Below are 26,931 nucleotides of genomic sequence, written 5' to 3' on the forward strand. Positions count from 1 at the left end.
GGGCAGGCTGCAGTGGGAATTTTATCACTGACTCCTGGATGAGCAGAACCAGGCGAGCACACAAAGCTTTCCCAATCTGAGTTCAAATGTATGAATTTACCATATCTAACGCCTCCCTGAAATCCAAACAGACTCAATTACATTCTCTTTCTGTAATGAATCAGTAATTATATTGAAGAACACTATTATTTGTTTGGCATGACCTATATAAACCCGACTTGGGGAGTGCATAGTTGGTGTGGTGCCAGTGCCCTGCGTATTATTGCCTTATAAACACAACCATTGTTTGAATTTCAGATCAAAACAAACCGAGCCACGTCGCTTGTCAGTTATTAGATATCTTTTTCCCAAATGCTCACCCAGGCCGTACTACAATAACAATAATTATTATTACATACTTCCTTATTGTATGTTTGTGCCGAGGTAGCACATTTGCCTTTTTCCCACACATTAGTTGCTTCTCCTGACTCTTATGATTCACTCCTGCCTATTTCCCAATGTCCATGAGGTCTTTCTGCATTCCCAGCTGCATTTTGTCAAGACCTGCAGATTGGCACAGGGACTCATGGTGCTGTATTGCACCAGCCTGCAAAGGGTTGCAAACCAGCACAGGGGCTTTGCTCCTCGAGGGAATATACAAACTGAAGAAAGTTGTGGACCCTGCCCCCAGGTGCTTTATAAATATTTAACTTGGTCTGATGATGTGATAAGGGCTGATAATGTGATTTGGACACACTAAAACCCAGCCCTGCTCGGGCAGGGTTGGAAATGGACCTTCTGTGGGAAACAGGGTGGGAGAGGGGCAAGCCAGAGCAGCCAAATGATGATGCTTTCCACAGCCACTGCCACTGCTTGGAGTAGGACTCACCTTGCCCAACTTGGGACACCCAAAATGTAGCTGTCAAATCCTCAGCAAGTCACAGTCACAGAAGAGAAGCAGGTGCTTGGCTGTCGGGTGAGTCAGCCTTTCTCAAGATAAACTTCAAGATATGTGAAATGAATCATACGCTAGAGGTGCCTATTTGTCTCCACTGACTATGCAGGAAGCCTGTCCAACTAATTAGGTTTAGACACCTAACTTTTAGGCACTTAAAAACAGATGAGAGGAATCACATTGTCATAGACATTCTTCATCACTGGCCTGACAAAGCAGGCAGTGGGAGAAGCTCCCTGGAAATTCCCTACCAGATCTGGACCTAACCAAACTCCTCTATCCTCTGTGCACGGGAATCTGCAAAGCCTCACCTCCATGTCCTCCCCCTTGGAGCTCCTACGGGCACAGGGTTCTCCAGCCATGCCCAGCTGGCAGAGATGAAAGCATGCTCTCTGCTGAGGTCTGAATGAGGCAACGGTCTTGTGGGAAAAGATATAATAATGGAGTTGAAGTTCTGTATTATAATGCATTCAGAGCAGGCAGGAGGAAAGGAAAAAAAAAAAAAAAAAGAAGAAGAAAAGAAGACTTGACCTTGGCTTCCTGCCTGGTGCTAAAAGTGTGTTTTGATGGAACGGGATAGGCGGGAAAGCAAGCTGCCTCCCTAATGCAAATATCTCATGGAGCTGTAAGATGTGTGGAGTGCAACCCATGTGTTTAGAAGTAAGGTTATGACAAGCCCCACTGTGAAAGGACAAAATGGTATTTTTCAGAGTGTTTCAGCTGAGCCTGTTGGAGGTAAGTGGCCACCAGCACAGCAAGCAGCACCTTCCGACACCAGCACTGCATGCCACATAAATGTCATGATCCAAGAGGCTCCAGAGTTGTCTTAGACTTTCTCAAAAAAGAAAATAAAAAGATGAAAGCATTTCATCCCAGCACTTTATTTTGAGAAAAAAAATTAAGGAAACATTCCACTGGTTTACGTCTGCTGAATAATCAGCAGCCAAGGCTGCTGTGGCTGGAAACAGGCAGAGGCCAACAGAAACCACTCTGCTGCATTTTCATCTTGCTGTGTATCAGCTTGGGACCATGGACCAGGATTTGAAAAAACTGATTTTGTCCTGGTTTCTGAGATCTATGCCTTTCCATGTCCCCAGCCACTTGTTACATGCATTAATCATCTTATTGATACAAGGGAAATTGCTGTTTTGATGTGCAGCAGGTGTCACTTCTTTTTTTTCTGGAATCTGCCAGCAGCCTCTTTAAAGCTTCTGGCTCTTCCCTTAACCTGAACAACAATTTATTGAGGTGAGATATATTTGACTTCCCTCTGCCCTAGCAGGCACAGAGCCCTGTGCAGATCAGGCCAGGTTAAGGGCACCTATTTGAAGCTGTGCCCTTGCTGCACACTAATCTGCTCCTAAGGCTGGGCCCAACAGGGATGCTGGGGACCACAGGACCACCACGTGCCTGGCTGAGACCTGGAGGAAAGAGCATACTGGCACCTGGCTGCACAGGCTGTCCCGTGGATGTGGACTCTCCACAGGGAGGGGATGGGGTGCTGCTCCAGGCCCCTGCAGCAGGATAGAACACCAGTCTCCCCAACAGCAGCTGCGTGGCTCTGCTCCACCACTGATGAGAAATCTTGCTCCATACCTTGCCTTGCTGTAGCCAGGCTGGGCACTTCCTCAGCTGCCATTGCCACACTGGCAGGATGGAAATCCCTTCTCTAGCTTCACGAGCTTGGAGCACGTTCAGGGAGGAGATCAGATGAGTCTTGCGCCTTGCCCTAGAGGGTTTGTAACTTCACTGAGAACACCCCTAAGAAGAGGGAGATTTCTTTGCAGGAGGTGGTGGGTGCCAGCAGCAAGTGGGCAGCAGGGATATCTGTGGTGCTGTGTGAGGGGGCTGCTGGGCTTTCCTGCTTGTCCCTGTGTCCAGACAGGATGTGCAGACCCCAGCTGGGGACTGCACTGCCATAGAGCTGGGGTAAAGTAACAGCCCCATGCCCAGGTCACAGGCAAAGAGGCAGATGTACCTTGTTGGGTACACCTTCACTTTCCACAATCATGCAGCAGCCAATCTTGCTGATGGTCTCTTCCTCCAGCCCCTCAAACCTATTGCCACAGGGGTGTGTATCTCAGCCCTGCTCCCACCCTCAGCACAGGCTGCATGTGTCTGGATGCAGCAGGACAGACCCCAGGATGTGGCTAGGCCAGCCTCCTGGGCAGTCATGACAAACAGCTAAACACTTGCATGGGCTTGCTGACCTGTTGTGTGGAAATACATTAATTGCATTAGTATTTCCACTGGAAATTATAACTTAGATCCATTAACTTCAGCCAATTTCCTTACCCTGAATATGCTTAAAAGGACATCTCTGCTTTTTCCACTGCAGTGTCTTGTCAGTGTCACTGGAGCTAAATTTGTGGCAGGCTAGTCACATCCATGTGACACTTCAGAAGAGGCCACACATTACCTCTACCTCCTGTCTTCCCCTCACTTCCCCCATAGGTAGCCCAGCATCTGAGCTACTGAAAAACAGAAAGCCCTTTTTATGAACGACTAAATCAGATCCCAAATGCCATTACTAATTAGTAAAAATGTGCTGTAATTTAGATCACCTTGGATGGTCTTTAGGTCATTCACGGGTGTAAAGTCAGGAGGATTAAGGGCTTATAATATTTGTCTGGTATGGCTGCTACCAATTCCAGCAAAAATAATGGAGCTAGCTTCTTGGGTTTCCTGCCACCACAAAGTACACACATGCACACACTCTCTATTTTATGAATGTTTACATACCCGAGCTGCCAGGAATCTCACTCCTGTTGCTTCCCACCACCTTAACACACTTTCCTGTATCTCTGTGAACTTGTTTTCTCACCGAGCAGCTGGTAATATCCCTTTTGCTTGGGAGCAGGCAGAGACCCGACTTCCTCGGGTGCCAGAAAAGGCTGGCAGAGGGCGCACCTACAAGCTGTGGTTTCCATCTCAAGCCATTTACACCTCCCAGTGGCTACCCAGAGATGTTCCATGGAAGAAGTGCAAGGCCAAAATAAAAGGAAGTATTAAAAAGTTACAGACAGGTGGGGAAAGGCCACGCTGACATCCGCCTACTCCCCCTGAAAGGCCACAGAGTCTGAGGAGGCGCCTTTAACAGAGGAAACATCTACACCGCTTGCAGAGACCAGCAGAAAGGCACTTCCACACCTACACCTCCAGGGTCATAGCCAACAAAAATAGCATCAGACCCAAAAGATATGTATAGAATAGTGACTGCAGAAAGCCCTGGCTCATTTTACACCCCCAGCAAAAATAAAGTCAGGAGGTTCGTCCTTCCTCTGTTCCCAGCCTCTGTTCATGGGAGCACCGCTGCAGACAAGACATGTCTGTTTACCTGTGGATTCCCATGGGAGCAGGGGAGTGAAATGCCCAAATCATCTGACACTCACAAAAGAAAACATTGCTTGTGACGAAAGCACCACTTCCCTTTCCTACCTTGAAACTTTGGGAACTGAGCGGTAGAAGGGGGAATAAACCAAAACACCTCACACCCACCTCATTTTCAACGATTCAGGTTTTTTCATACCCAAGTTCTTGCTCAGTAATTCTGACACAAGCAGACCTGCAGGCTTCCTACTGCCAAATTGCTCCAGGTGAGGGGAAGTGCAGGTGTCTTAAGATAGCAACCTTGTTCTTTTGCCACAGGAGCTGCACCATCATCAAATATATTTGTGGCAAAGCTGGTACATGGATTCAGTTTACACTCAGTGCTCAAAGTAACCTCTTATTACCCTGGCGGGGAGTTAAACTGGGCAAAGAGTGCAGCCACCCCATGAGACTGTTCTCCAGCCTTTAGCAGAGGCCAGCGTGTCAACCCGTGCTCAGCGGCTCGGGGACAAGATAGTGCTGATTTGAACATCCCAGTGCCAAACTGGATCAGACCAAAGGTCTGCTGTGGCCTTCCTCTTACCTCCAAGAGCAGTCAATGCTTATGGGGGAAAACGGGAATGAGAGAGCGATACTTTTGCTGTGCATTGTCCAGCAACACGCTGCAGAGGTCTGCCTTTGCCTTTAGTAAACCTCCAGGGACTTTTCCTCCATAAATTTGTCAAATTGCTTTTTTGACCCAGTTTATACTTTTGACCTCTACAGCATCATGTGCCAATGAGCCCACAGTTTTATACATACATGCAATTAGAAAAAGTAATCCTTTAAACCTCCTGCCTTTATAATTTCATTCACTGCCCCCTTCTTCTTCCCCACCTTCTGGCCACTCTGGCCTGTTTCAGCTCTTGTGCAGGAAAGTGGCTCTTAATTCCTCTGCTAAATGTGTGCACAGGTCTAATGCAGAATCTTATCCCTCTGTATTTTGTGACAACTTTAGCATCTACTTGCATTTGACCCAGGGAAGGAGAGGGCTCCAAAAGCATCTCCTGGGCTGAGGTCAAGTTTGAGAAGGGCTTGGGAAGTTCTGAACATTTATTCCTGCTTCCCAGGCCCAGCTGTAGTATCCCAGCTGGAATGTGCTGGGCCTGGATGGACTGAATCACACAAGAAGGCTAGAGAGCATGGAATTGCATTCATTCACTTTTTCAGTAATCTTCTTTAATAATTGACTTTCATTTATTCATTTACCTATCTTTATTCATTTGCATTTATCGAAGTTCTGGCATGGCTCTGGCGGGTGGTGTAAGGCTCCAATTTTTTCTTTCCTCTGCTCGGTGCGAATTCATGCCCACACAAATTCCCACTCTGGCCCGGAGGGCTCTGACTTTTAGCCACGAGGTGGGGTGAGCAGCTAAATTCCTGAGCTGAGCATGTGCGCAGGCAATGCAAGGCAGACCACCATGGAGCCGGGCTTTGCCAAGCTAAATCACTGGAAAAAAATTCCTTGTCGGCTTCAGCCTTTGCCACTTGATCCGCGGAAATGTGCAGCATTAAACCCCAAGTTTCCAAAACAAATGCACACGGCACAAGCGAGTAACACAAGAGCAGCAGAGGCAGAAGGCTGAGCTGGCTGAGCTGGCGGAGGGGCTGCCCGCCCGGGGCTTGCCGCAACCCCGCTCCGAGATCAGCCCCATGCCGTGGCTGGACGACAGGAGGAACCGGGCAAAAACCAGGCTGGGAGCGACTCGGTAGTGAAATAGTTATCTCGGCTGACTTTCTCGGTAACTCTTGGAAAGTCCCCGAAATGACGTTTCTAACTAACAATTAAAATGGGTTTAATTATAGAGAGGCTCAGAGCCCTGGGAACAAGCACCATCTACAGAACGAGTAAACAACTGCAGAAAATAATAGGCTGTTTGCTCCCCTGTCTACTCCTCACTTCTGGCCAAGGCGAGGGGAAAAAAAAACAAAAACAGAAACAAAAACATAAAACTATAAAGAGAAGGAAATTCGAGGAACCTGATTGCTCTCCTTAAGTAAGTAACAATAATAATAATGATCATTTAAAATATCTGGAATAGCCCGAGCCTGTGGGCATTTCTCTCGGTTGGTTATTTTGGTTGCTCTTGAAGACCAAAGGAGGGGAAAAAGATCAGCCGCCAGCGCAAAGTCCAGATGCCGCGACTCCAAAGCAAACAGAGGAGGAAGTGGATCGTTTGTTTGAAGTTGTCGGTGCGATGGCCGCTCGGGTCAGCGCTCTGCAGCCCAAGGCGGGGGTTTCTGTTCTCCCCGCCAAGCCGGAGTTGGGGAAGGAGGAAGAGCCTGCAGTGCCGGGGCAGGGCCCCCCTGGCCCGCCTGCGCGGGGATGCGGGCCCAGATGCCATTGCTCGGCCTCGGATGAAACACTCACCGAAGTTACAGCCGGGGCGAGCCTCGGCTCAGCTGGGGCTGAGGGGGATATCTGGGCAGAGACTGAGCGCTGAGCCGCCCTGGTATTGACAACTCTTCAACAGTTGGGCTCATTTTTATTTTTATACAGAAACTGCCAGCATTGTTCCCCCCCCGTCTCTGCCGTACCGATATCAGTATGAATCATTGAATCATACTTAGCTTACTAAAACCTGGAACAGATTACTTGCTTAGAGACCTTATTTTCTTTATTATTTTTTTTTAAGTTTTACAGTGTTGAGTCCTGGGGACTGGGAGAAAAGGCAGGATTTATCAAACACTCTTTTAAAGGGCAGACACGCATTTCAACGACGTATATTACTCGGGGATGTGAGCTATTTCCCCTTGCAGAGCCTGCCGGCTTTCAGTAAAAATTTGAAAGAAGCAGTAAGGCTCCGGGGGGGGGGGGGGGGGGTGCGGCGAGGGGTGATCAGCACGAAGCCCTCCAGGGCGCACAAGCGCGGCCCAACACACGGCTCCGATCGGTTTACACCCAAGCGCGCAGACCCCGCTGGGTTTCCGCGGGAAGAAGTCCGCGAGCCGCGGAGCCGCCGCCCAGCGCGGCCGTTGGGCGCGCGGCCGCCGCTCCCCCCGCGCGGAGCGCAACGGGACGGCCGCGCGCGCCGGCCGAGGGGGGCTCGCGCGCGGGCGCGTGCCGAGTTAAACGCGAGCGCGCACGCGGGCGCACGCGGACAAGCGCACGGGGGCGCGCGCGCGGAGCCGGGAGCACAAACGGCCACGCGCGCACAGGAGCGCGGAGTCACTCGGTGCGGCCGCACAACCGCCCCCTCCGGCGCGGCGCAGGGCAGGGCGGGCCCGATCCAGCACACCCGCCCGCCCGGCCGCTTCTGCGTTCCTCCCCCCCCCCCCCTCGCCCCGCCCGTTCCCCTTGTCCCTCCCCACCTCCTTCCTCCCAAAAGTTTTTTTGGGCCTGCCCGCCCGGGTGATTCAGTCGCGGTGTCAATCACCCTGCCCTCCCCCTCCTCCTCCTCCCCTTTCCCGCCGGCTCCTCCTCCTCCCGTGGTAAGTCACAAACTTTATAAGTTGAGCTTTCCCCGAACCCCCTGGAAGCTGCGAGCGGGCGCGGCGGCCGGGCGGGCTGGTGGTGGCATCGGCGGCGGGGGGAGGCTGCGAGCAGGGGCGCTGGAGGCTGTGCCTTACCCACGCCGTGACTCCTCGTGTCCGAGTGCCGCTGCCCCACTCGCTTCCCCCCTCGCTCGCCGAAGATGTCCACAGCCCTGGTGTCGCCCACCATCTTCGACTTGAGCGAAGTTTTATGCAAGGTAAGGGCGCCGACGGGGGGTTCCGCCGCCAACTTCGGGGCTTTTCGGCTTCTTTAGGGTTCGCGTTCGGGCTTCCCCCCTCCCATCCCCCCGCTTCGTTTCTTGGTCGTGAGCAAGTTCGGCGCTGGGACCGGAGGGCGTAGGGCGGGGACCGAGTGCGGCCGCTCCGTTTCGGGACGCCGGGGTCTCTCCCGCCCGCGTTTCCCGCCTCGGCCGCTCCGGAGGAGGAAGGGTAGGGGAGCCGCCCGCTCTCCCGGCGGGCTCGGCCGCGGCGCCGAGCGGGGGGGCCGGATCCTTCCCGTGCCCCCGGGGCCGCCGCGCTACAACACGCCCGGGCGCGGCGCGGCGGGCGGCGGCGCTGCCGCGGGCCCGGGCGGGGGGGAAGAGCGGGCGGACGGGCGGGCTCCCTCCCCGCGGGGCTCGGCCGCCCCTCGCCGGCCGCGCTGCGGGAGCGGTTGGGCGGGCGCCGCGCCGCGCGCTGCCCTTCCCGCGCGCCGCCGTCCCCGGGGGCGCTCCCTGGATGGCGCTCCCGCCGCGCGGGGTTTTCGGGCGCCCCCCCGCGCCGGGCGCTCGGCTCGCTCCGGGACCGCTCCGCGCCAAGGACGGGGAGGGGCGCGGCAGGGGGCCCGCGCGTGGGGCGGCGGAGGGGGCTGTCGGGGCAGGGCGGCCGCCGCTCCCCGGGCCGCGGCAGTGGGGTGCCGCGCCGCGCTCTCGGGGCGGCGTGGGGATGTCGTCGGAGGTGGTGGCAGTAGCAGTGACGTGACCGGCCCTTGCTTTGTCCCCGCAGAGCAACAAGATGTTGAATTACAGCCCCTCGGGTGTCAGCGGGTGCCTGCTGGACAGGAAGGCGGTGGGCACCCCGGCGGGCGGGGGTTTCCCTAGGAGGCACTCTGTCACCCTGCCCAACTCCAAGTTTCACCAGAACCAGCTCCTCAGCAGCCTGAAAGGGGAGCCGGCTCCCATGCTGGGCCCCCGGGAAAGCCGCTTCCGGGACCGCTCCTTCTCCGAGGGTGGTGAGCGCCTACTGCAGCAAAAGCAGCCCGGGGGACAGGTCAACTCCAGCCGCTACAAGACGGAGCTGTGCCGCCCTTTCGAGGAGAACGGCGCCTGCAAGTATGGTGACAAGTGCCAGTTCGCCCACGGCATCCACGAGCTGCGGAGCCTCACCCGTCACCCCAAGTACAAGACCGAGCTGTGCCGCACTTTCCACACCATCGGCTTCTGCCCCTATGGGCCGCGCTGCCACTTCATCCACAACGCGGAGGAGCGCCGCGCCGTGGCGGGGGGCCGGGAGCCCGCCGTCACCGACAGACCCCGCCTGCAGCACAGCTTCAGCTTCGCCGGCTTCCCCAGCACTGCTGCCAGCGGGCTGCTGGACAGCCCCACTTCCATCACACCGCCGCCCATGCTGAGCGCCGACGACCTGCTGGGCTCCCCCACCTTGCCTGACTGCGCCAGCAACCCTTTCACCTTCTCCAGCCAGGAGCTGGTCAGTCTCTTTGCCCCCAGCATGGGGGTGCAGGTGCCCAGCGGGACCTCCCCCACCACCTTCTTGTTCAGGCCCATGTCCGAGTCCCCCAACATGTTTGACTCGCCACCCAGTCCTCAGGACTCCCTCTCTGACCAGGAGGGCTATCTGAGCAGCTCCAGCAGCAGCCACAGCGGCTCAGATTCCCCTATCCTGGACACCTCAAGACGTCTTCCCATCTTCAGCAGACTCTCCATCTCCGACGACTAATCTGGGGTTTCCTCTTGCCCCTCCCCACCTCTATTACAATGTTAAGCTGAACTTCCCCCACCTCGTCCCTAGTAGTCCAAGCTGGATGTTAACATGTCCACCTGCCTGCCTGATACCCACTGGCTTAAACCTTAAGTGCCAAAATTACGATGAGAAGCAATAACGTTTACAAAATTAGTGCCTTTTAACACTTTTCACTGTGACTGTATTACCTCTCCAGCTGCAGAGGGCACCAGCAGCTCTGTGCACTTCCAGATGTGCAGGAAATGTCCGAATCCGGCTCCCTCCACTGGCCATGTACTGCATCGCCCTTTCCCAGTCCCTTCCCAACTGGCCAGTTTCTGCTAGGCTGCAGGCATGTGGACAAGTGTTAACATCCTGTCCTCTTTCTCCCCTCCCCTTAAAGACTAAATCTTGCCTGGATCCGCTCAGGTCTGCGGGAAGAAAAGCTGAGAACGGACAAAGATTGTAACATGAGTGGGACTTCGACTGGGAGGAAGAAAACAAAAAAGCGAAAACCAGATGGACTATGAGAGACTTGATTTTGGTGCTAAAGTTCCCCATGTATACATGTGACATCTTTAAACAAATAAAGAAATAGAGGGGTGGGGCCAACAAAGTCATTCCACACACACAAGTTCGTGTAAACAAAGTTCCAGTAGACATAGCTTTAATGGTTTTGCTCTAGAGTACTTTAGACCTATCTTAGAGCACTCACGCCAAGCTTTTTATTATTTTTTCTGGGTTTTTAATTTTGTATAACTTTTCAGAAATTGGAGAGCAAATTTTGCTTGTCACTGCACAACAATATAAAAAGCTTATTTAACTTATCAAAACGTATTTATTGCCGAAACCTTTGCTTTTTAATTTTGTTCATATTTATCGGGATGATGAATCCATAGAATATATTCTTTTATGTTTAAATTATGATCTTCCATATTAATCTTAAGATTGTGAAGTGTCTTTTTTCCTTTTTTCCCCACAGTTTAATATATTATACTACAATGACATTTTTTGTAACTTTACACTTTTTTTGGTTATTTTATTTTAAAAAATGAAAAATTAATTTAAAAAAATGCAAAAACTGTGTTTGGATTATTTATTTTAGAACTCCCTCCCCCTTTTTTGTGTTGGACTGCAAATGGAGTTGTTGTGCATCTTTGCCTTTTCTCTTCTCCTTCTCTTCCCCTCTCCCGGGTCTTGCCTACCTGGGCTTTAGAATGTACATACCTGAGCTCTGTTGCGAGACAACGTGGAAGGAAGACCTTTTTCTTCCTCTAATTGTATAGATGCTTCAAGGAGAAAAGCCTTGGGCTCAAAGTGCCTATCTGAAGACATTCCAAATACAGTTTGTCTTTGCATTTCTGTATTCCAAGTTTGGAGTTTTCCTTGCCAAGGTGAATGGGACTGGCACAAAGAGAATAATGAATGTAATTTTTTTTCCCCCCTGTTACTGTTCGCTACACTGCTTTTTCTTCCTCTTTGTGTGAGTTTATTTAAAAGAGAATCTCTTTTGTAATGACTGTTTGCAGTTTAAATCAATAAACCCCAAGTTTTTTCAAGAAACTGACAGTGGAGCTGGTTTTACTTGCAAAAATTGAGGGGCTGGTTTTACACAACCTGACAAATGCAGATGCTTCCCTTCTCTTGGCCCTTGAAGTGCCCACAGTGTGCCCAGGCATGGCATGCCTCCATCGTTCCTCACTGATTCAGTGGGTCAGCCCTGCAAGTGCTTGGGAGCAGATCAGTGGCAGCGAATACCCAATGGGACCTACCCCGGTGACCTCTTAACCTTCTCTGTCTTTTACGGAGTGCTTGAGTCACTCAGTCTGATCCTGACAAGTCCTTTCTGATGAGCATGGCTTAAACCTGGGACTGGCTTTTGTTTCTTGTGTGCCTTGTGTGTTCCTGCATAGCTCCTTCCCCTTGAAGGAGGGCTTATGCATGTTCTGAGTGAGGCTAAAGTGGGATGTTGAAGTGTTATGGTTACTCCAAATCTCAGTCCTGGCTTGTTAGTGGTACTGGTCTGCTTGCACAGAGGGGCTGTTTAGTGCTTTGTGTGGGAGAGGAACATGAAACCCCAGGGAAGGCTGGAATGTGTGCACACATCACCCGCTATCGCGTTTAACCCTTGTACATCTTGAAATATCAGCAATCCCAGAAACTTCTCAGGCCATTGGTTTTGTTTATGAACACGTCCTTGTCAGCACTGCTCATGGTGTTAAGTCTTTTGTTTTCACCTTTGAGCTCTCCTATGGAGCAAGCTTTTGCTTCCAAACTGAGGCTGAAATGTTGCTGCTGAACCACCAGTCCTTCAGCTGTCTTAACATGCCCCAACGTTCAGATTTCCTAATTCATGTTGGAAAAGTTCCTGCCAAATAGAAGCTGTAGGATACCTCAAGGCTTACACCAGTGAACCAACCTTCTCTGCTGTTAGCTCTGTGCACTTGTGTGGTCTGGCACTAGAGGTGAGCTGGGTGGAGGAAAGGTGGAGGAAGAAGAGTGCTGCTGATGGAAGCTGCTTCCCTTGAACACTGCTAAAGCTATGTGTGGAGTTTGTTTGGCAGATAAACTAGTGCATGGTATAGTCTGTGTGCTGATCTCTGAGAGAAGAGCCTCAGGCACAGCTTCAGCACTGCTGGCCTTCAGCAGTACCGTTGACTGCAGCCTTGCTCCTGGGCATAACGGTAAGTCTCTCTGCCTGGGAGACTCGTGCCCTATTACAGCAAGTGCCCAGGTGTGCCTCTGCTGCTGGGAATCGAGCTGTCGGCCCCTGAAGAGTGAGAGTATCTGATCTGGAGGGGATCCCAAGCCTATTGCAGGGCACATACATGGAGCTTGAAACTGCTTGCTTCCTTTCTGGACTTTCTGTGCAGCTCTTCAAACAAATAAGTCTCTCACCAGTTAATAATTGATGAAGAAAATAGCTGTATCTGTTGCACAATGCTATTGGTATGACAAACAATCGGGAAGCTGTGCTAAAAGTAGATCTTTGCTTATGGTACTTGGGTACTTCCCTTGTCCTTCGAGTGCACTGATTCCGGGAAGCCAGGACCGTTTTTCTCCTATGAGTTTATTAATGATATATGCTTGGTCACTTTGTGTTTTGCCTTTTGAAACAAACCTTGAGCTGGTTCACGCAGGGGATAAAGAAGAGCAGGATAGGATGCAAGGGTCTTCAGCAGTGAAACGATTTACCTGATCTGATACCATTAGGATCCATTGCATCTTTGGTATGTAGCAGCAGATGCTCTAGAGAGACTTCTCCTTCCTTGTATTTACTGTGGGTAAGTTCTCCATGCTCTTTCTCACCCTCTTTCTATGGTTTAGCTAATTCACCTAATGGTGGTTTAGGTGAACCTCCCATGCCTGGTAATAACCTAGCCAAGGTTCAGAAAACTATAAATAGTCTATTCTGACATGGTAGTTTTGAGACACACATTCCTGTGACTTGAGGACTCCTTCACTCTGGCTTATTGATTTAGTGCATGGGACTTTCAGAGTGGCCATAAAATAGGACTGGGCCCGTGCATCAGCACAGCTGGTCCTGGCGTGCCAGCTGTGGCAGGGCAGAGAAGCATCCGCAAGAACAAGATGCCTGTAAGGTGCCATGGCAAAATGTGCCTCAGCACACTTCGCAGGTTGCACTTACAGTTCCTACTGTGTGGCAGGGGGACACCTATGGTGGCTCTTGCTTCTCTTTGCATACATTTTGTTGTAGTCATGGGTGCTTGCTGTGGGCTCCTTCTAAGAAGGGACTTGGTCCACGCCTCTGGGCTACAAGAATTTGCTGGTTTTTGGCTTTGAAGTCAGGTGAGTCTAGTGCTATCTACCTTCAATATATCTTGAAAATTAGAGCCATTGTGTATGGCTGACTGTGCCAGTTGCCTCTTGGTAGGGAATAATGTGATGACTTTGATCTGCAGAGATCCAGGTGGCTCAGATCCCACCCTGGTACCTGCCTCCCCCCGTCCTAATTCCGGCAACAGCTGTATGTGTCCCAGAGACACTATTGTATACTCACTTCTTTGCTATGGGCTAGCTGTGGCTTTTGTGCTAAAACACCTTCAGTTCTGCAATTAGGGCCTGTAGAAGCAGCGGCCATCTCATTTCCTGAATGTCATAGGAGAGAGATGAAAAGTCAAATAGGGGTTCTTTGTTGTTGCTGATGGTTTTGTTTTTAAAGGCAGTTGGGAACTTGACTGTCTGGTTTTGGCCAACATTTGTTTCGTATCACTTGTACATAGATATGGTATGCCAGATTGCAAGTGATGAAAAATACCATTTATAGGGAACCCTGAAATTTCCAAGTTCCTGGTCCTGACAGAGTTTGTCTCATCAGTATAGTCATGAAACTGGGAGGCAGAGAGGGAAAGAATTTGGAGAAGAAATACACTCGAAGAACTGTTAGAAGCTGGCTCAAATTTTCAGTCTGTATGGTTCCTATGCAGTGTAAGTGCAGTGGTCTGTGGGTGGGACTTTGGGCTGCTGCTGCAAATCACCTCAGTAAGAACGGGCTCTGCCAGGCCTTTGCACAGCAGAGGGGAGATGGCAGTGGGGCAGGAAAGGATGAGGTCACTGCTGAAGATCGAGAGCCAGAGACTGAGTCCACACAGTGTGGGGATAGCATGGGTGAAACAAAGCCATGCTGTCCAGAGTCTGAAGACCACTCATGTTCAAGTGCAGGAAGGCCAATAAACTGAGTCTCTCCAGTGGGGCTCAAGAGCATCAAACTGAGGGGAAGGTCTGGATTATGTAGCCTGCTGGATACTATCTGATGACTGTGCCCAAGGATATGAACGACTATTAGGAAGCAGTAATACAGGAAAAACCACAGCATGCCCTTTACACTTGCTAATTGCTGCAATTTGTGTGGTCTGTGTTGGGGAAAGCTAGCGCATGTGCTAGAGTCTGGAGAAAGAGGCTTTGGGAAAAGGTGCTGTGGTCAGTGTGTGAACAAAGAGGCTCCTGACTTCAGTGCTGGGGGTATTGTGGAGGTTGGAGGCTGAAGACACGCCATGGGGCAGCACTGACACTAAAAACACTGCCTGGGAGGGAGAGGCAGACTTGTGCTTCAGGGAGGCTCTTCATGCCATGCATTACAACAGGCAAACACGAAAGTGTGAGGTCTGGTACCACGCAGTGGGTCTGATGGGGCAGTTCTGCTGCAGTGACCAGATGCTCCGGCAACAAACAAAAGTGTGGTGAGTGAAGTGAAAATAGGCAAAAAAAATTAAGAGTGAAGAAGAACGATGCCTTTTTTACCTGGGCTCTCCAGAAGAGGGGTCAGGGGGAGCTCCTAGCAGAAGCAGTTTGAGGGGTATGAACCAGCGAGAAACAGGAAGAAAGCAGCAAAACCAGTGTTAGGAAGGAGTTAGGTGGGAGGAAGGGGGGGGGGGGGTGTTAAGGAGTTGTAGAGGGTCTCTGGGGCTGGGAACACTGGGACAGATGGTGAGACCTGCTCGATGGGGACTCTTCAAGTGTCTGCTGGGAATTCACAGAACAGGTCTTGCTTGCCCTCGAGGCTGAGTTCAGTCCAAAATGTTAGAAGATGATTCTGCCTGATGATGTAAAATGTCCTTTGTTTAGAGACTCTTTGGCCCATTCAGCAACGCCTTTTCCTCACAAAGCCGATGCTTATTCCCTAGAATATTTACAGGGAAAAAAAAAAAAAAGTTCCTCTAAGACACCCTAAACCAATACCTGCTGTGACTAAGCCCTGTGGGCAGCTCCGCAGCTGATTTATATCCTCCTCCTCCAAACTGAAGGGGTTAGAGTGGAAACAGACGCGGCGTTAAACATAGCCGAGGGCAGCGAGCGAGAGAGAGCTCTGCACTGGGGCGGGAGGAAGCGGGGCTGCGGGGCGGCTGCTGCCAGGCGTGACGCCGGTTCGGGTTTCCTCGTAGGCAGAACAGAGCTCCTTTTGGCTAGTGCAGCTTTATGGGCTCGTCTGGGTTTATTATACTGCAAATGTTTTGAATTCCACATGTTAATTTCCAGAGAGGCTTTGTTTCACTTTTGCCGCTTCCCCTCCCCACCCCCCGGTTTTGATTTCTTTTTTTTTTTTATTACCGCTGCCCTAACCTCTTCTTTTTGACTGGGTTTTGGTAGTAGCTGCCATTTTCTGAGCAAACAGAGGACTGGAATTCTCCCTGCCTGGACTCCAGCCGCAAATTAATCTCTTTTCACAGTTTCGTTTTATGTCCGCCCACTATCCCCACCACATTAACTTAGTCAACACATGGAAGTGAATTTTTTCCATCCAGGATCCTGCGGGTTGTAAGGCTGTTGTGGAGCACGTGACTTCCAGCTCCAGAGTTTTCTTGCACCTCTGGATGGAAGGAAGTTTTCTCATCCCCCACATATGTGAGCGGTTGCCGGTGGGATGTGAAAGGTTTTCACAACTGGAGTCGGTGGAAACATTTCAGGGCTCAGCATTTCTGTGTGTGTTTAAAGTCCCAGCACAGCAGCCGGGTGGAGGCACAGCCGCAGGTATGGTGTGTTTGCACTACCTCCGGTGCTACCAGACCGCTGCTCAGCAAATGAGCCGGTCGGGGGGCTCTCCATGGAGTCCTGCTCTCCCTGCGGGGGTTTATCTCTCTCCCAGGGAGGACAGAAAGTGCAAGCAGTGACGATGTTGACAGAGACGGATGGAGTCTGCTTGGCCTGTGCAGATGTATTCTGTAATTTCTACACGATGCCTTTCTTACGTGGGCCTGGGAGGACTTTACAGGTATTTTGGGCACTTGGCAAGTGTATCTGTTCCTATTCCACAAGTTTTAAAACCCCGTTAGAGATACAATTGCCAGGTAAAGGGGATTGTTTGGCAGTGGCACAGTAGCACAGAAAGAGCTGCAAAAATAATTCAGGACTCCTGATACTTTTTCTCCTGTCATAGTCTCCAGGCAACAGCAAATATTTCTCCTGAATACTCTGGATGAGCAGATGCCAATGTTGATTCACAGGAAAAGGATGTAGCCACGCAAGCCATAGAAATTTTGTTTGGGATGGTAGCCACGGCCCCTAAGGATACATTAAGCAATATGGAACAAAAGCCAATGAAGCTCTTAAACCTCTTGCTGTGTTTGCCATAAAGAGATTTCTTGAGCATTGTTAGGTGGGAACCTTTGTAATTTACCTTGATTACAGCTATGTGGAGAGAGTATACTATGTTTCACAACTCTGGAGATGCTGCTAGTGCTTTTGAGAACCAGCAAAGTTCTGGTTTACTGAGAAGTTACAGTCACAAGATATGAGGAGAGTTTATGTTAAAAAAGCTTTTGTTAAAGGCCTACAGCAGAGTGTAAAAGGTGCACTTCTGCTTGGAAAAAGGATGACAGTGAAAATGTGCGAAGAGGTTCCCTGTTTATTTTCCCTGAGACTCAGATATTCTTTGCTGTGTTTACAAATAACTCCATTTCCCCCGCTTATTATACTTACAAACTTACAATGAGATTGTAAAGCTGAGAAAAAACCTAATTCACCCCCTCTTCAGGGTGCCCAGCCAAAAAAACTAGAAGAGCTGCAGAAAATCGTTTTCCGCTTAGGTGTAGGTAATGTGGGCTTTGGATTCATTGACTGAATTTGCTGACCAAGATGTTTTCTTTCTTCCAGCAATTTTTCTGACCAGAAAAACACTTCCACTGTGGATGAAAACAGAATCGGAGATGTTTTGAAAACATGTAAAAGTTTGTTTCAAAGGCAAGCAGCTGGTAAGAAATCACGGCAGACAGCTGGGGGAGGCCAGTGGTCCACGGCCTGTGGGGTTATCAGTGTGTCATCCAGATTGGCAGGGACTTCTAGTGTATCATTCAGACCTTCTCTTTTAACTGTGACAGGACTGAACTCACTATTCTCAAACCACCTCTCAGGCATGGGGAGTTGACTTGATAGCCTTGAATGTCTCCAGCACTGAAGTGTGCACAGCATTCCCTTGTCAGGCAATGCTCAGGCAATTTTAACCTCTCTGTATGTAACCTATACTGAACCTGAATGTCTCCTACAGAGGTCTGTAGCCACTAAATTTTTGTCCCATTGCCTTTGATTAACAAGACTGGAGCCCAACTTCCAGACAAGGTCCCGCAAAATGGTGCGTGTGGTTGTACCTTTCAGCTTTCCTGCCGGGTGTTCTCTTCTGCAGCCTGTTCCCAGGGAATGTGATTTTCAAATCCTTTTCATGCTTCCCTTTGCATGCCTGCTAAAAATATAGGATGTCCTAGACCCACCCTGGACTTTCATTTTCAGCCTGGTTCTGCACTTGGTGATGCTGTCCTGCCTTTGGTTCTGGAGGTGGTAAATTTAACCTTCCTGGCCTAATGTGGGATGAGGTCAGGAGGAAAGCACTGTGTCAAATTATACTGGTTCTGCCAGGAATACAATGGGAACCAGAGTTCGACCTCTTTTCACAGCATTGTGCTGCCAGCCAGGGCCCTGCCCTATTCCTGTGGGGCGTCCTGGCTCCCCTCACACAGCCTGGCAGTGGTGGGTGCCTGATTATGCAGAGTTTATCCCCAGTGGATTGCATGAACGAGTAAGTGTGCATACATAATATCTATGTAACTAGCTCTGATATTAGCACTGTGCTTCCCGGCACCCAGGGACCCCGGGCTGTCACCCCACTGTCAGGCTGGAGCAGTCTGGGGCCCCCACCAGTGCACTCAAAGGAAGCCATATTCCTGCCCTTTGGTTTTCCTCCCTGAAGGAGAGACATTATTCCCTATCCCCAGGGAACATGAGCTTTGAAACACAGAGTTGATTTGTTTCCATTTACCATTATCTTGGTTTACGTAAATTACAGCGCTTAACAGCGGTCATAAAATTATCTGGCTTTTAAAAAAATTCAGCTGTAGAGTTTGGTCCTGTGGGCCTCCCTGATCAGCTCATTTCCAAGGGGCAAACATGCACTGGGAAAAGAAACAGTCTCTCCTTGTTCATCACAAATGGTCATCTCCCACTGCATCAACAGCTGCCTTGCCTAGTGTTGGTCACCATGGAAAAGTACAGCTAGCTGTTCACCATGCGCTGCTTCAGCCTTCTGAATAACTCTGCCAAGTTATTTAGATCAACCAAATCATCCACCATCCCTCACCAGTGGCCACCACACCACCAACATTTCAGAATCAACTTCTGCCCTGGAGAGGAGGCTTCTTGACAAAGCAATGATGATCCTCACTGAGGTATTTTTGATCACCTCTGGGTCTACTGTAAGTAAAATATTGTCTCCTAACATCTGCCCCCATCTGGAGGCTGATGGCAGACTGGCTGGTTTTAGGAATCAGTCTTGACCTGTGTTAGGATTTCAGCAATGAGAATCTGGTTTCCAATTGTGGTATCATGAGGAAAGGGGATAGACCAGATGCCTAGTGTATCCAAATAAGAAACCCAAACAAATAAAATCTTATTTTAGTTGCTGAAACAGAAAGTATGACTCTGAAAACCATAAGGTGTAGATGAGCTGGACAACCAGCAATATCAGACGTTGTTCCAGCAATGGTATCTGCACTTTATTTCTCTCCATGAGTTTAGGTAGTGATGTGTCTCTTTATTCATTAAAAACTGGTTGATAGTGAGGTCCAAGTGACAACTCATATAATTAGAATTTCAAAAGAATATATTATGCCCGTTTTTCTGGTACACAGAGATTGACTGTGAAAAGGCCAGAGCTGGAAGAAATGTGGATTTCTTCAACTTTTGCACATCTTTCTTTGTGCTCCTGCTGGCAGGACTGGGACTGCCATGACTTTTCCACAGGTGGCAATGAAAATTGATCAAGGGATCTAGCCTGTTCCTCTGCTTCATCTAAGTAAAACACAAGAAGTGGACAAGAAACATGAATGCTAAAAAAGTAAAATCCAGTCCAGCTCCAGGTAAAGGCAATGTACCAACTCCTTTTCAGTGTTCTCTGACACAGAGAATTGTGTGGACTTAAAATGCTATCATTTGGTCTGCTGGCAAAACAAATCATAATGCTCAATATGAAGTAAACAAGGAAGAGAGGAAGAAACTGCAATTGAGCAGTGAGCATCTGAGCAGTGTGGAAACAAGTGCTGGTGGGGGCAAGCTCCTTCAAATCCAGCCCTAACTCACAGGCTGTGATAGATTTCAGGTGATTCCCAAATGCAGTGGGGAGGGAGTGAGGGACAGGGAAAATCCTGCTCTAGAAACTGACTGTACTTTGTCCAGCACTCAACAGCTGCTTTGTGTCCTGCTTTGTAAAAGATTAAATAAAATTAAAAAAAAAGAAAAGAAAAAAGGAAAAAAAAAAAGAGAGAGAGAGAGGGAGTGAAATTGAGATCAGGAAAAGAAACAAAAAGTCCAAAATAAACATGTTTTTGATGGAGGAACTGGGGTTTTGCACCCTAGCACTGTTTGTACTTTCAGATTGTCAGCAATCTGTAGCGTGCCGAGCGGAGGACAGTGTGGTGGAAATACCTATGAAGCAGTGAGAGCCTTATCAAGGCACTGTACCAGGAAATACACCGCTTTCTTTCCTACTTCATGCACGATACTATGATTAAACCCATCAGCACGCCTCATCATAACATGTGCCTTATCAGCCCCGCTATCTGATGACAACAGCAGCCCTCGGGAGACCAGACTGACATCATCCAAAACCTCAGTATTTCAAGACTGAAGTATGTAGCTAGGCTGCAAGCTGTGCTTGACTGTGTTTATCTGTTCGTACTAAACTTGCAGGTACTTTGCTAGAGGAAAAGGAATATAAAAATCAAACCCAAACAATGTTTCAGAATGTTCCCGACAGGCTGTCATGGTATTTAGCAAATGAATGCAGCAAGCAAAGGAGGTTTTTGTCCTCAGTAAGTACCAGAAGTCTGCTCCACTCTCTTTCTGTAGCTTCGAGAGATGGGGGGGAAAGGTCAAACCAAGACACTGTCACTGCCTCCAGAACGGTGCCACTGGTGATTTGGTACGGAGTCCCACTTCCAGCTGACCCAAATTCAGTTGCTTGTGGCTGTGAGGTTTAGGTTCTTCCTGTATCACGAATAGGGGTCAGCTGTTGATCCAGGTGGAGCTCCGAATCTCCAGATACTAAACTTCATCACGGCTGGGTTCATTGCCAGTCTTCTTGTTTGGTTACTGCTGGTTCGCCAAGGCAAAGCATACTGGCTCTGCCCTTCTGGTCTCCTTTCTATAATTTAAAATGAATTTCTACAGTCACAAAAATAAGAAACAGAAAATAGAGTAGGCTTTTCTTGTGTAACATTCAGCAAACTTCTCTGGTTTTAATTTGTTCTCCCTGTCCTGGGTTCTTCAAAACACCTTCTCTCATTTACGTCAGCATAGATTTACCACACCCCAGTTATTTCAGACCTGGATAGCACCATGGAAAAAGATTACCAGTCTTCTGGAGCTGCTTCCTTATGCCTTGGACAAAAGAGGAACATGTGGAACCCTATTCATTCAAGAACTGCCTTTGTATTTCTACAGAACGTCGCACGAGTGAGGCTATTCCCTCTTGAAGTTGGCTGTGCTACAAAATTGTTCTTAAAAACACCCCCTGCTTTTAATGTTTGGGTTTTGGTGGGTTTGCTTTTAGTTGCAGTGCAAGCTTTCAGAGGGAAATCAAGCCGGATTTAAATGCTGAATGCATGCATAGCAACAGAAGTAGGGCCATCCAGCACACGGATGCTAAGTGTCCGTTTACAGCCCCCGTGGAGCCCGGCAGCCACCACCCCCCGGGCCATGCACGGCGTGGTGGCCTTACTGCCTGCTGTGACCCCGGGTGAGGGAGGGCTCTGCGCCCTGCAGGAGCCCGAGGTGTCCCCGCATCTGTCACACGGATCTGGGGAGCTGCTTTGCAAAGGAGACCTTGTCTTCCAGGACAGCAGTTGCATCCTCGCTGTGTACTCGCTGTTCTCATAAAGTGCTGGTTTCTTCCCCTCCCATCACACCTGCCTCCCTCGGCAGCCGGACACGGGATGAGTAACCAGCCAGGTTAGGTCAGCTCCTTCAGCAGCAAGGACTGAAAACCCAACAAAAGAAAAATACAGATGATTTTTATTTTACTGTCTCAGTGAAGTCTTGGCTCAAGGGATGGGCTGAAAAGAGGTCTGGTGGAAATAAGAGGTGCCTTTTAAGATAGAGCGTTAGATAAATCCAGCTGTGTTGTGGGACTGCTGGAAGCCTCCCCGAAAAAGTGTGGGGAACTTAGAGTGGTTTTTGAGGCATAGGGCTATTGCTTATTTTGTTGAACATACTCCTTTGTCTTGATGAACTTTAAGGAGCACCGAGAACACAATTTGCCATAGGGGGAAGACTTACAGCAAGACTCGATTAGAAAATGGAAATTTAAAAAAATTTCTTCTCCTACCATACTTTCTAAAATATTCCTGTTCTGAAGCACACGTGCTTTTTTCTGCCTGACGTATACACTCCTGTCTCTTACCCGGCTCCGCTGTATTACTCAATTAGTGCTTTAGTTGATTTGCTCTCATCATTACTAAAAATACTGTAAAAAAACCCTTTTAAATAAAATGTCACAGAGAAAGGTTGTTGAGGTCGGGGTTTGGTAAGAAATACAGGTGGGAATTTTCAGGTTTAGAGACAGCTTCTGGTCGCACTTTCCTGAAGAGGAAGCGCTTTTGAATGGCTCTTGTGAAATATGCTGATGGTCTGAACATCCACATCACCAACTCCCCATGACAATTGCCACTGATTGACCACTTGCTGGCTGTCTCCGCTGCAGCCCAGGAATGGGTGAGTCATGGACACAGAATTCCCCTTCACCCTGGCTGCCTCCCAGGCCCTCTGAGGGACTGTGTCGACTACAGAGAAGGAAAGTCAGCACTGCTTTTTTTGACACTGTGAGTCACTGATCAAACAAAACTCTTCTGCTTCCACGGACTTGATATCAAGGCACCGTTTTTCATGAGTGTTACCTGAACAATTACATACTAAGAGAACAATCTCAAATAGTGCTGGCCACATTATTTTGTGTAGAAAATTGATTCTGTGCTACTTCGGGCCAGGAAAAAACTGTACCGTGTTTGGTAGAAGCTTTATCAGAAGATGCTGAAAACAATTGCCATGCTTGGGTGCCACAGTATTTAAGTACTGGTTTTCATTTTCAAATGATTTTCTGACACAGAGTTTGGTTGCATTTTAATAATTTCCAAATGGAATAACCCTCTTGGGGAAAAAAAAAGACAATAAAAGAGAAGGAAATGAACAGATTAAGCCCTGGGTGCTTCCCTGAATAGAGAATTACTATTTAGGTGGGGAAGCAGGTTCTGTTCGATGAGGAAACTCAATTATTTTTATTTGAGTTCTGCCTGGAACATTACTCAATATTCACACAACTCTGCTACTGCAGCTCAGATATAAATACCAATGAACCCCTATAGTGAGGTGTTCAGAATTTCCCCTGAGGTATTCTCAAGTGAAAAAAAAAAAAACCCATAAAAAAGTGTAAAGGAATTTTTGTCTTGACACCAGATGAATGCTAGGAGAAAGAAGTGCAAGTCCTGCCTTAATGCAAGCCCTTTGCCTTGAAATGAGCTTTTTGGGTGTTGTCAGCCCTGCCCACACAGCACACACGGCCTGAGTGCAGCCATCCCGAGGCAGGGCTGGTGACTGGTGGCCGGGATCCACGCAGGTGGGTCAGGCCAGCACCTGCCTCCTTCATTCCTTCCCTACAGCCCTCCCTGTCTTTCCCTGTCCTTCCCTGCATGGCATCCAGGCACACCAGGAACAGTCCTGTCCTCTCCTCCAAGGTGCCTGCCAGGACATTTCCTGCAAAATTTCCATGTCTCAGGTAGTAGCAGTGCAATGGGTGGATGTGGTTCCAGTGACTGTGTGCAATTCCTTCGGTGCTGGAGTTTGTCCTGGCCTTTGAGGTTTGTCAGGATACAGTGGTGCTGGGGTCCAAAGCACTACTGAGATGATGTCTGTGACTCAACACAAATTGGATGGTTCCAGCTCACATGCCTGTGATGTGAGGTTGAATTGACTCGCTTGGATTAAACAACCGGGCATGAAATGAGAGCTGTAATAGGAATTGTACCTTGTGTCTGGCATCAAAGCCATAAACAGAGCTTCCTAGAGAGCCCTCAGTGCAGAAAACCCCACCTCCTCACTCCCGCTTTTCAAATGGGGGGAATGGGAGTGTCATGGCCCCTGCCAGTTTTCCCTTGTGGGAAAGGCATCCTTACTTGCACACTGGAGATAGCTTTAGCTGCAGGCACTGGGAGAAGTGTCAGTGCAGTGGTGCCATGCTTATGCCTGTCAACTGTAATGGGAGGGTCTGATGACACCTCAGCCATTGCCCCAATTCTTCCTGAGCTGGGAAGCTTTGGGAGCTGTGCCACTCCATGCACTGGGTCATAAAGAGGCATCCTTGCAGGCCCCAGTCTCCTGGCGGGGAGATGGCCCCAGAGCTGGCTGTGTCTGTCAGAAGTGCTGCTCCCTGTGCCAGTGCCAGGTGGGGCCTGGTGGCAGAGTGCAGGATGCTGCTGGCAGCAGCGTGCCCCTTCCACAGGCTGCTCTCATCATCCTCCCCTCAACGTCAGCCAGGACATTGGAAATGGGATGTCCTAGGTGTTGGTAACCGCACTGCCTCTGACGACTTGTGATTCTGTGCTGCTGCAGAGGCTACAGCTGCTAGGACAGGCAGGTGGCATGGCACAGCCGTGGGGACACCCTGGCTTTCATCAGGGTGAACAATCTGATCTGCCTCAGCAGCCGTACACGTTCTGCCTTGCTTTTCCTTTCCAAAACAAGCATATCTGGGAGGAAAATGGAGCTTCTGCCCCAGACACAGACAAAGATGTACTGGGATAGACCAACAGACCATCTAATCTGTGAATCTTCATTCAGCCAAGCTGGGTGCTTCTCAAGGAGATCTTAAGCCTCCTTGGAGCTGTGCTGTTATCCCATGGAGAGTCCTGGGAAAACAGTGACTTCACCTGGAGGAGTTCAAGGAAGAGCAATGAAGAAGCAGTGATGGAAAGGGCCAGTTTTGCAATGCTGCCCTTTGACGGGGCGTTACCCACATTTCCCAGCCTGGCAGACTTAGATCGCTGCACTGGTCCTTCCTGAGGTCACATCTTAAACCCTCTCAGAGACAGCAGCCACTGCAGAAGCCCAGTGCATTTGTTCAAGAGGTCATCTCCTTGGGGGCACACAATGCCCATGTCCCTCCAGGAAATAGTCCTATGTTTCATAGGTTTCTGGGTGCAATTTTGGGTGTTGGTTGCTTCCCATAAAAACTGGAATGGTTCGCAATTGGCTGTAATGAGCATCTGCCTCTCCCTGCTGCACTGTCACAGCATCTGGCAGCAGGAATGTGTGCTGGAGCACCCTTGCTGGAAAAGGGAATGTCTCTGTAGGGGCACCAGGACACACTGGAATGCTAGAAACCCCTGCCAGGACTGATCTGAATTTCCTGGTTTTCCAGTGCTACTCCTAAAGCCAAATTTTGGAGACATTCAAGTTTTGTGGGGAGAAGAAGTCTGGTCCCCAGGATGAGGAAAACACTGAAAAGGATTTCAGGCAGTGCCACCTGACTGGTGAACCCAATATTTTCTTATTGCAGAAATTGAATTGATTTGTTCATTGCTTTTTGGTTTATCCAGAGCCTTGGACAAGTTTTCCTTTACTGAAAAAAAAATAAAGTAAATCCATACGGTTCCTCTACAGCTCTGACTAGCTAAGCTGAGCTGGGAGAAGTTCCTGTGAAGGATGCTGTGGACTGGTGATTACCATAAAGGAGACAGGGCTGGAGTCAGGCTTTGCTCTACACAGCGGTGAGGACCAATCTGAAAAATGGATCAAATAATACCCAACTCCACAAAGCACTTTGGAATCATGTTGTGGTTTTGATTTGGTTTGTAACTCCTCATGTAAGCCAAACCTATAGGAAAGTAAAGGAAGACCTGCAAGTGTTAAAAGAAAACATTTTAATACAAAAGGGCACTAAAGTTCAAATTGGATCAAATTCTTGTTTCATTCTGGGAATTACTGAAATGAAAGAAGAAAGAAAAACCGACAGAGAAGAACCCACTCTGACAGTACTTTGCAAAATCCCAGAAGTAACAGAAAATACCTGGTAATACGTTGTGAGAAAAAGCTCAGTTTTATTTTTAGATAACCAGAAGATCTGAACACAGCTAGTAACTTGTGGGTAGATCTGTAACCTGCTGTGAATAGTAGCCACATTAACTGAACTTAGAGTAACTGCAGGGCCCCAGACCAGAGCTGAGGTACCACTTACACCCTATCTATACTTTATTTCGAGTCCAAGTGATGCTTGGCTGGAGTTTGGCCTTGGCAGCTCCACAACAGAGGTGCAAATCTGCTTGGGTGCACTGCTTTGCAGTTTGGAAGGCACCGAAACTGATTACAGCTGCCTGGTGTGTAAGCTGCACATGAGCTGCATTTTTGATGAGAGCACACGTCTGGTTAAGATAGGCTTAAACTGAAACCGTGTGGAGAAAATGAACTCAAGAGGGTTCCCAGTCATGTTTCTGCAACTTGGCTGCTTGAATCAGCAGCTTGTGATGCTTAACCAACTGCAAAATGAAATATCCTTGATTTAAGGATTGAACTGGATACCTAAGATGGAAGAAATGCCCAAGAGCCTCTGATGTTGCACCGGTTTTCAGGAGTAGCAGGGTCGTGCCTGCTTGTCACAGACAGATTGAAGTGACTGGCATGAAACAAGATCAAGTTGTTGGTGTGAGTGGCCTGTGTGGAACACATGGCACCTGCCATGACCACATAGCCATATGTGGCCGTACCCTTGATTTCATTAAACTTTTCAAGCATAACTCATATACCACACCTAACACACAAACCCACAGTACCTCTTGTAATGCAGGTCTTTTCTCCACTTGTCTCCACACCAGGAGAGATTTCCTTTCCCTGTGCTGCCCTTCTCTGCTTGCAGCTGGACCCCAAAGAGGCAGTGCTGTTGGTGGGAATCAAACCAGACTTTCCTGGCCCCTGTGTGTTCCTGTCCTGCCTCATGGTCCTTCAAAAACTGTTAAATCATCCTGAACTGCTTACTGGTTTTGTGATCTTAAACAGGGCTTGAACTCAGCTTTCTAGAGGTGAAAGCACAATATCTTACTGTAACTCATTTTGCCAGCCAATCCTATCCTGAACCCAACAATATTTTAATCTCAAAATCCAACCTCAAAACCCACAGCATTTTCAGTTACTGTATTTCATCACCACAC

At 49.1% G+C, this 26,931-nt stretch overlaps 1 protein-coding gene and 1 long non-coding RNA gene across 3 annotated transcripts; both read left to right on the forward strand.

Annotated features, from left to right (window-relative positions):
• Nucleotides 1-6,030: 6,030 nt before the first annotated feature.
• ZFP36L1 (ZFP36 ring finger protein like 1) lies at nucleotides 6,031-11,299 on the forward strand. Of its 2 annotated transcripts, none has more exons than XM_066188242.1 (2): nucleotides 6,031-6,300; nucleotides 8,783-11,299. In XM_066188242.1, the coding sequence occupies exon 2, from the start codon at nucleotides 8,792-8,794 to the stop codon at nucleotides 9,731-9,733; it is 942 nt and encodes a 313-aa protein (XP_066044339.1). In that variant the 5' UTR covers nucleotides 6,031-6,300; nucleotides 8,783-8,791; the 3' UTR covers nucleotides 9,734-11,299. The 2 variants fall into 2 exon arrangements, with proteins under 2 accessions (XP_066044339.1, XP_066044338.1); XM_066188241.1 differs by lacking the exon at nucleotides 6,031-6,300 and adding an exon at nucleotides 7,726-7,995.
• A 4,233-nt stretch (nucleotides 11,300-15,532) lies between these two features.
• On the forward strand, nucleotides 15,533-23,193 carry LOC136292477 (uncharacterized). The gene is made up of 4 exons (XR_010721905.1): nucleotides 15,533-16,225; nucleotides 16,341-16,466; nucleotides 17,348-17,445; nucleotides 19,372-23,193. It is a non-coding gene; the product is annotated as an uncharacterized lncRNA (long non-coding RNA).
• The last annotated feature ends 3,738 nt before the right edge of the window (nucleotides 23,194-26,931 follow it).

Source organism: Chamaea fasciata, unplaced genomic scaffold (assembly GCF_029207755.1).
Source record: "Chamaea fasciata isolate MVZ Bird 193981 ecotype frontalis unplaced genomic scaffold, bChaFas1.0.hap1 SCAF_7, whole genome shotgun sequence".
Classification (NCBI taxonomy): Eukaryota; Metazoa; Chordata; class Aves; order Passeriformes; family Sylviidae; genus Chamaea; species Chamaea fasciata.

Excerpts from the sequence above, each read along its gene's own strand:
- ZFP36L1 (XM_066188241.1), top strand. The coding sequence starts at position 7,939 with ATGTCCACAGCCCTGGTGTCGCCCACCATCTTCGACTTGAGCGAAGTT. Across the intron at positions 7,996-8,782 it reads TGAGCGAAGTTTTATGCAAG|AGCAACAAGATGTTGAATTA; the intron begins GTAAGGGCGCCG and ends TTGTCCCCGCAG.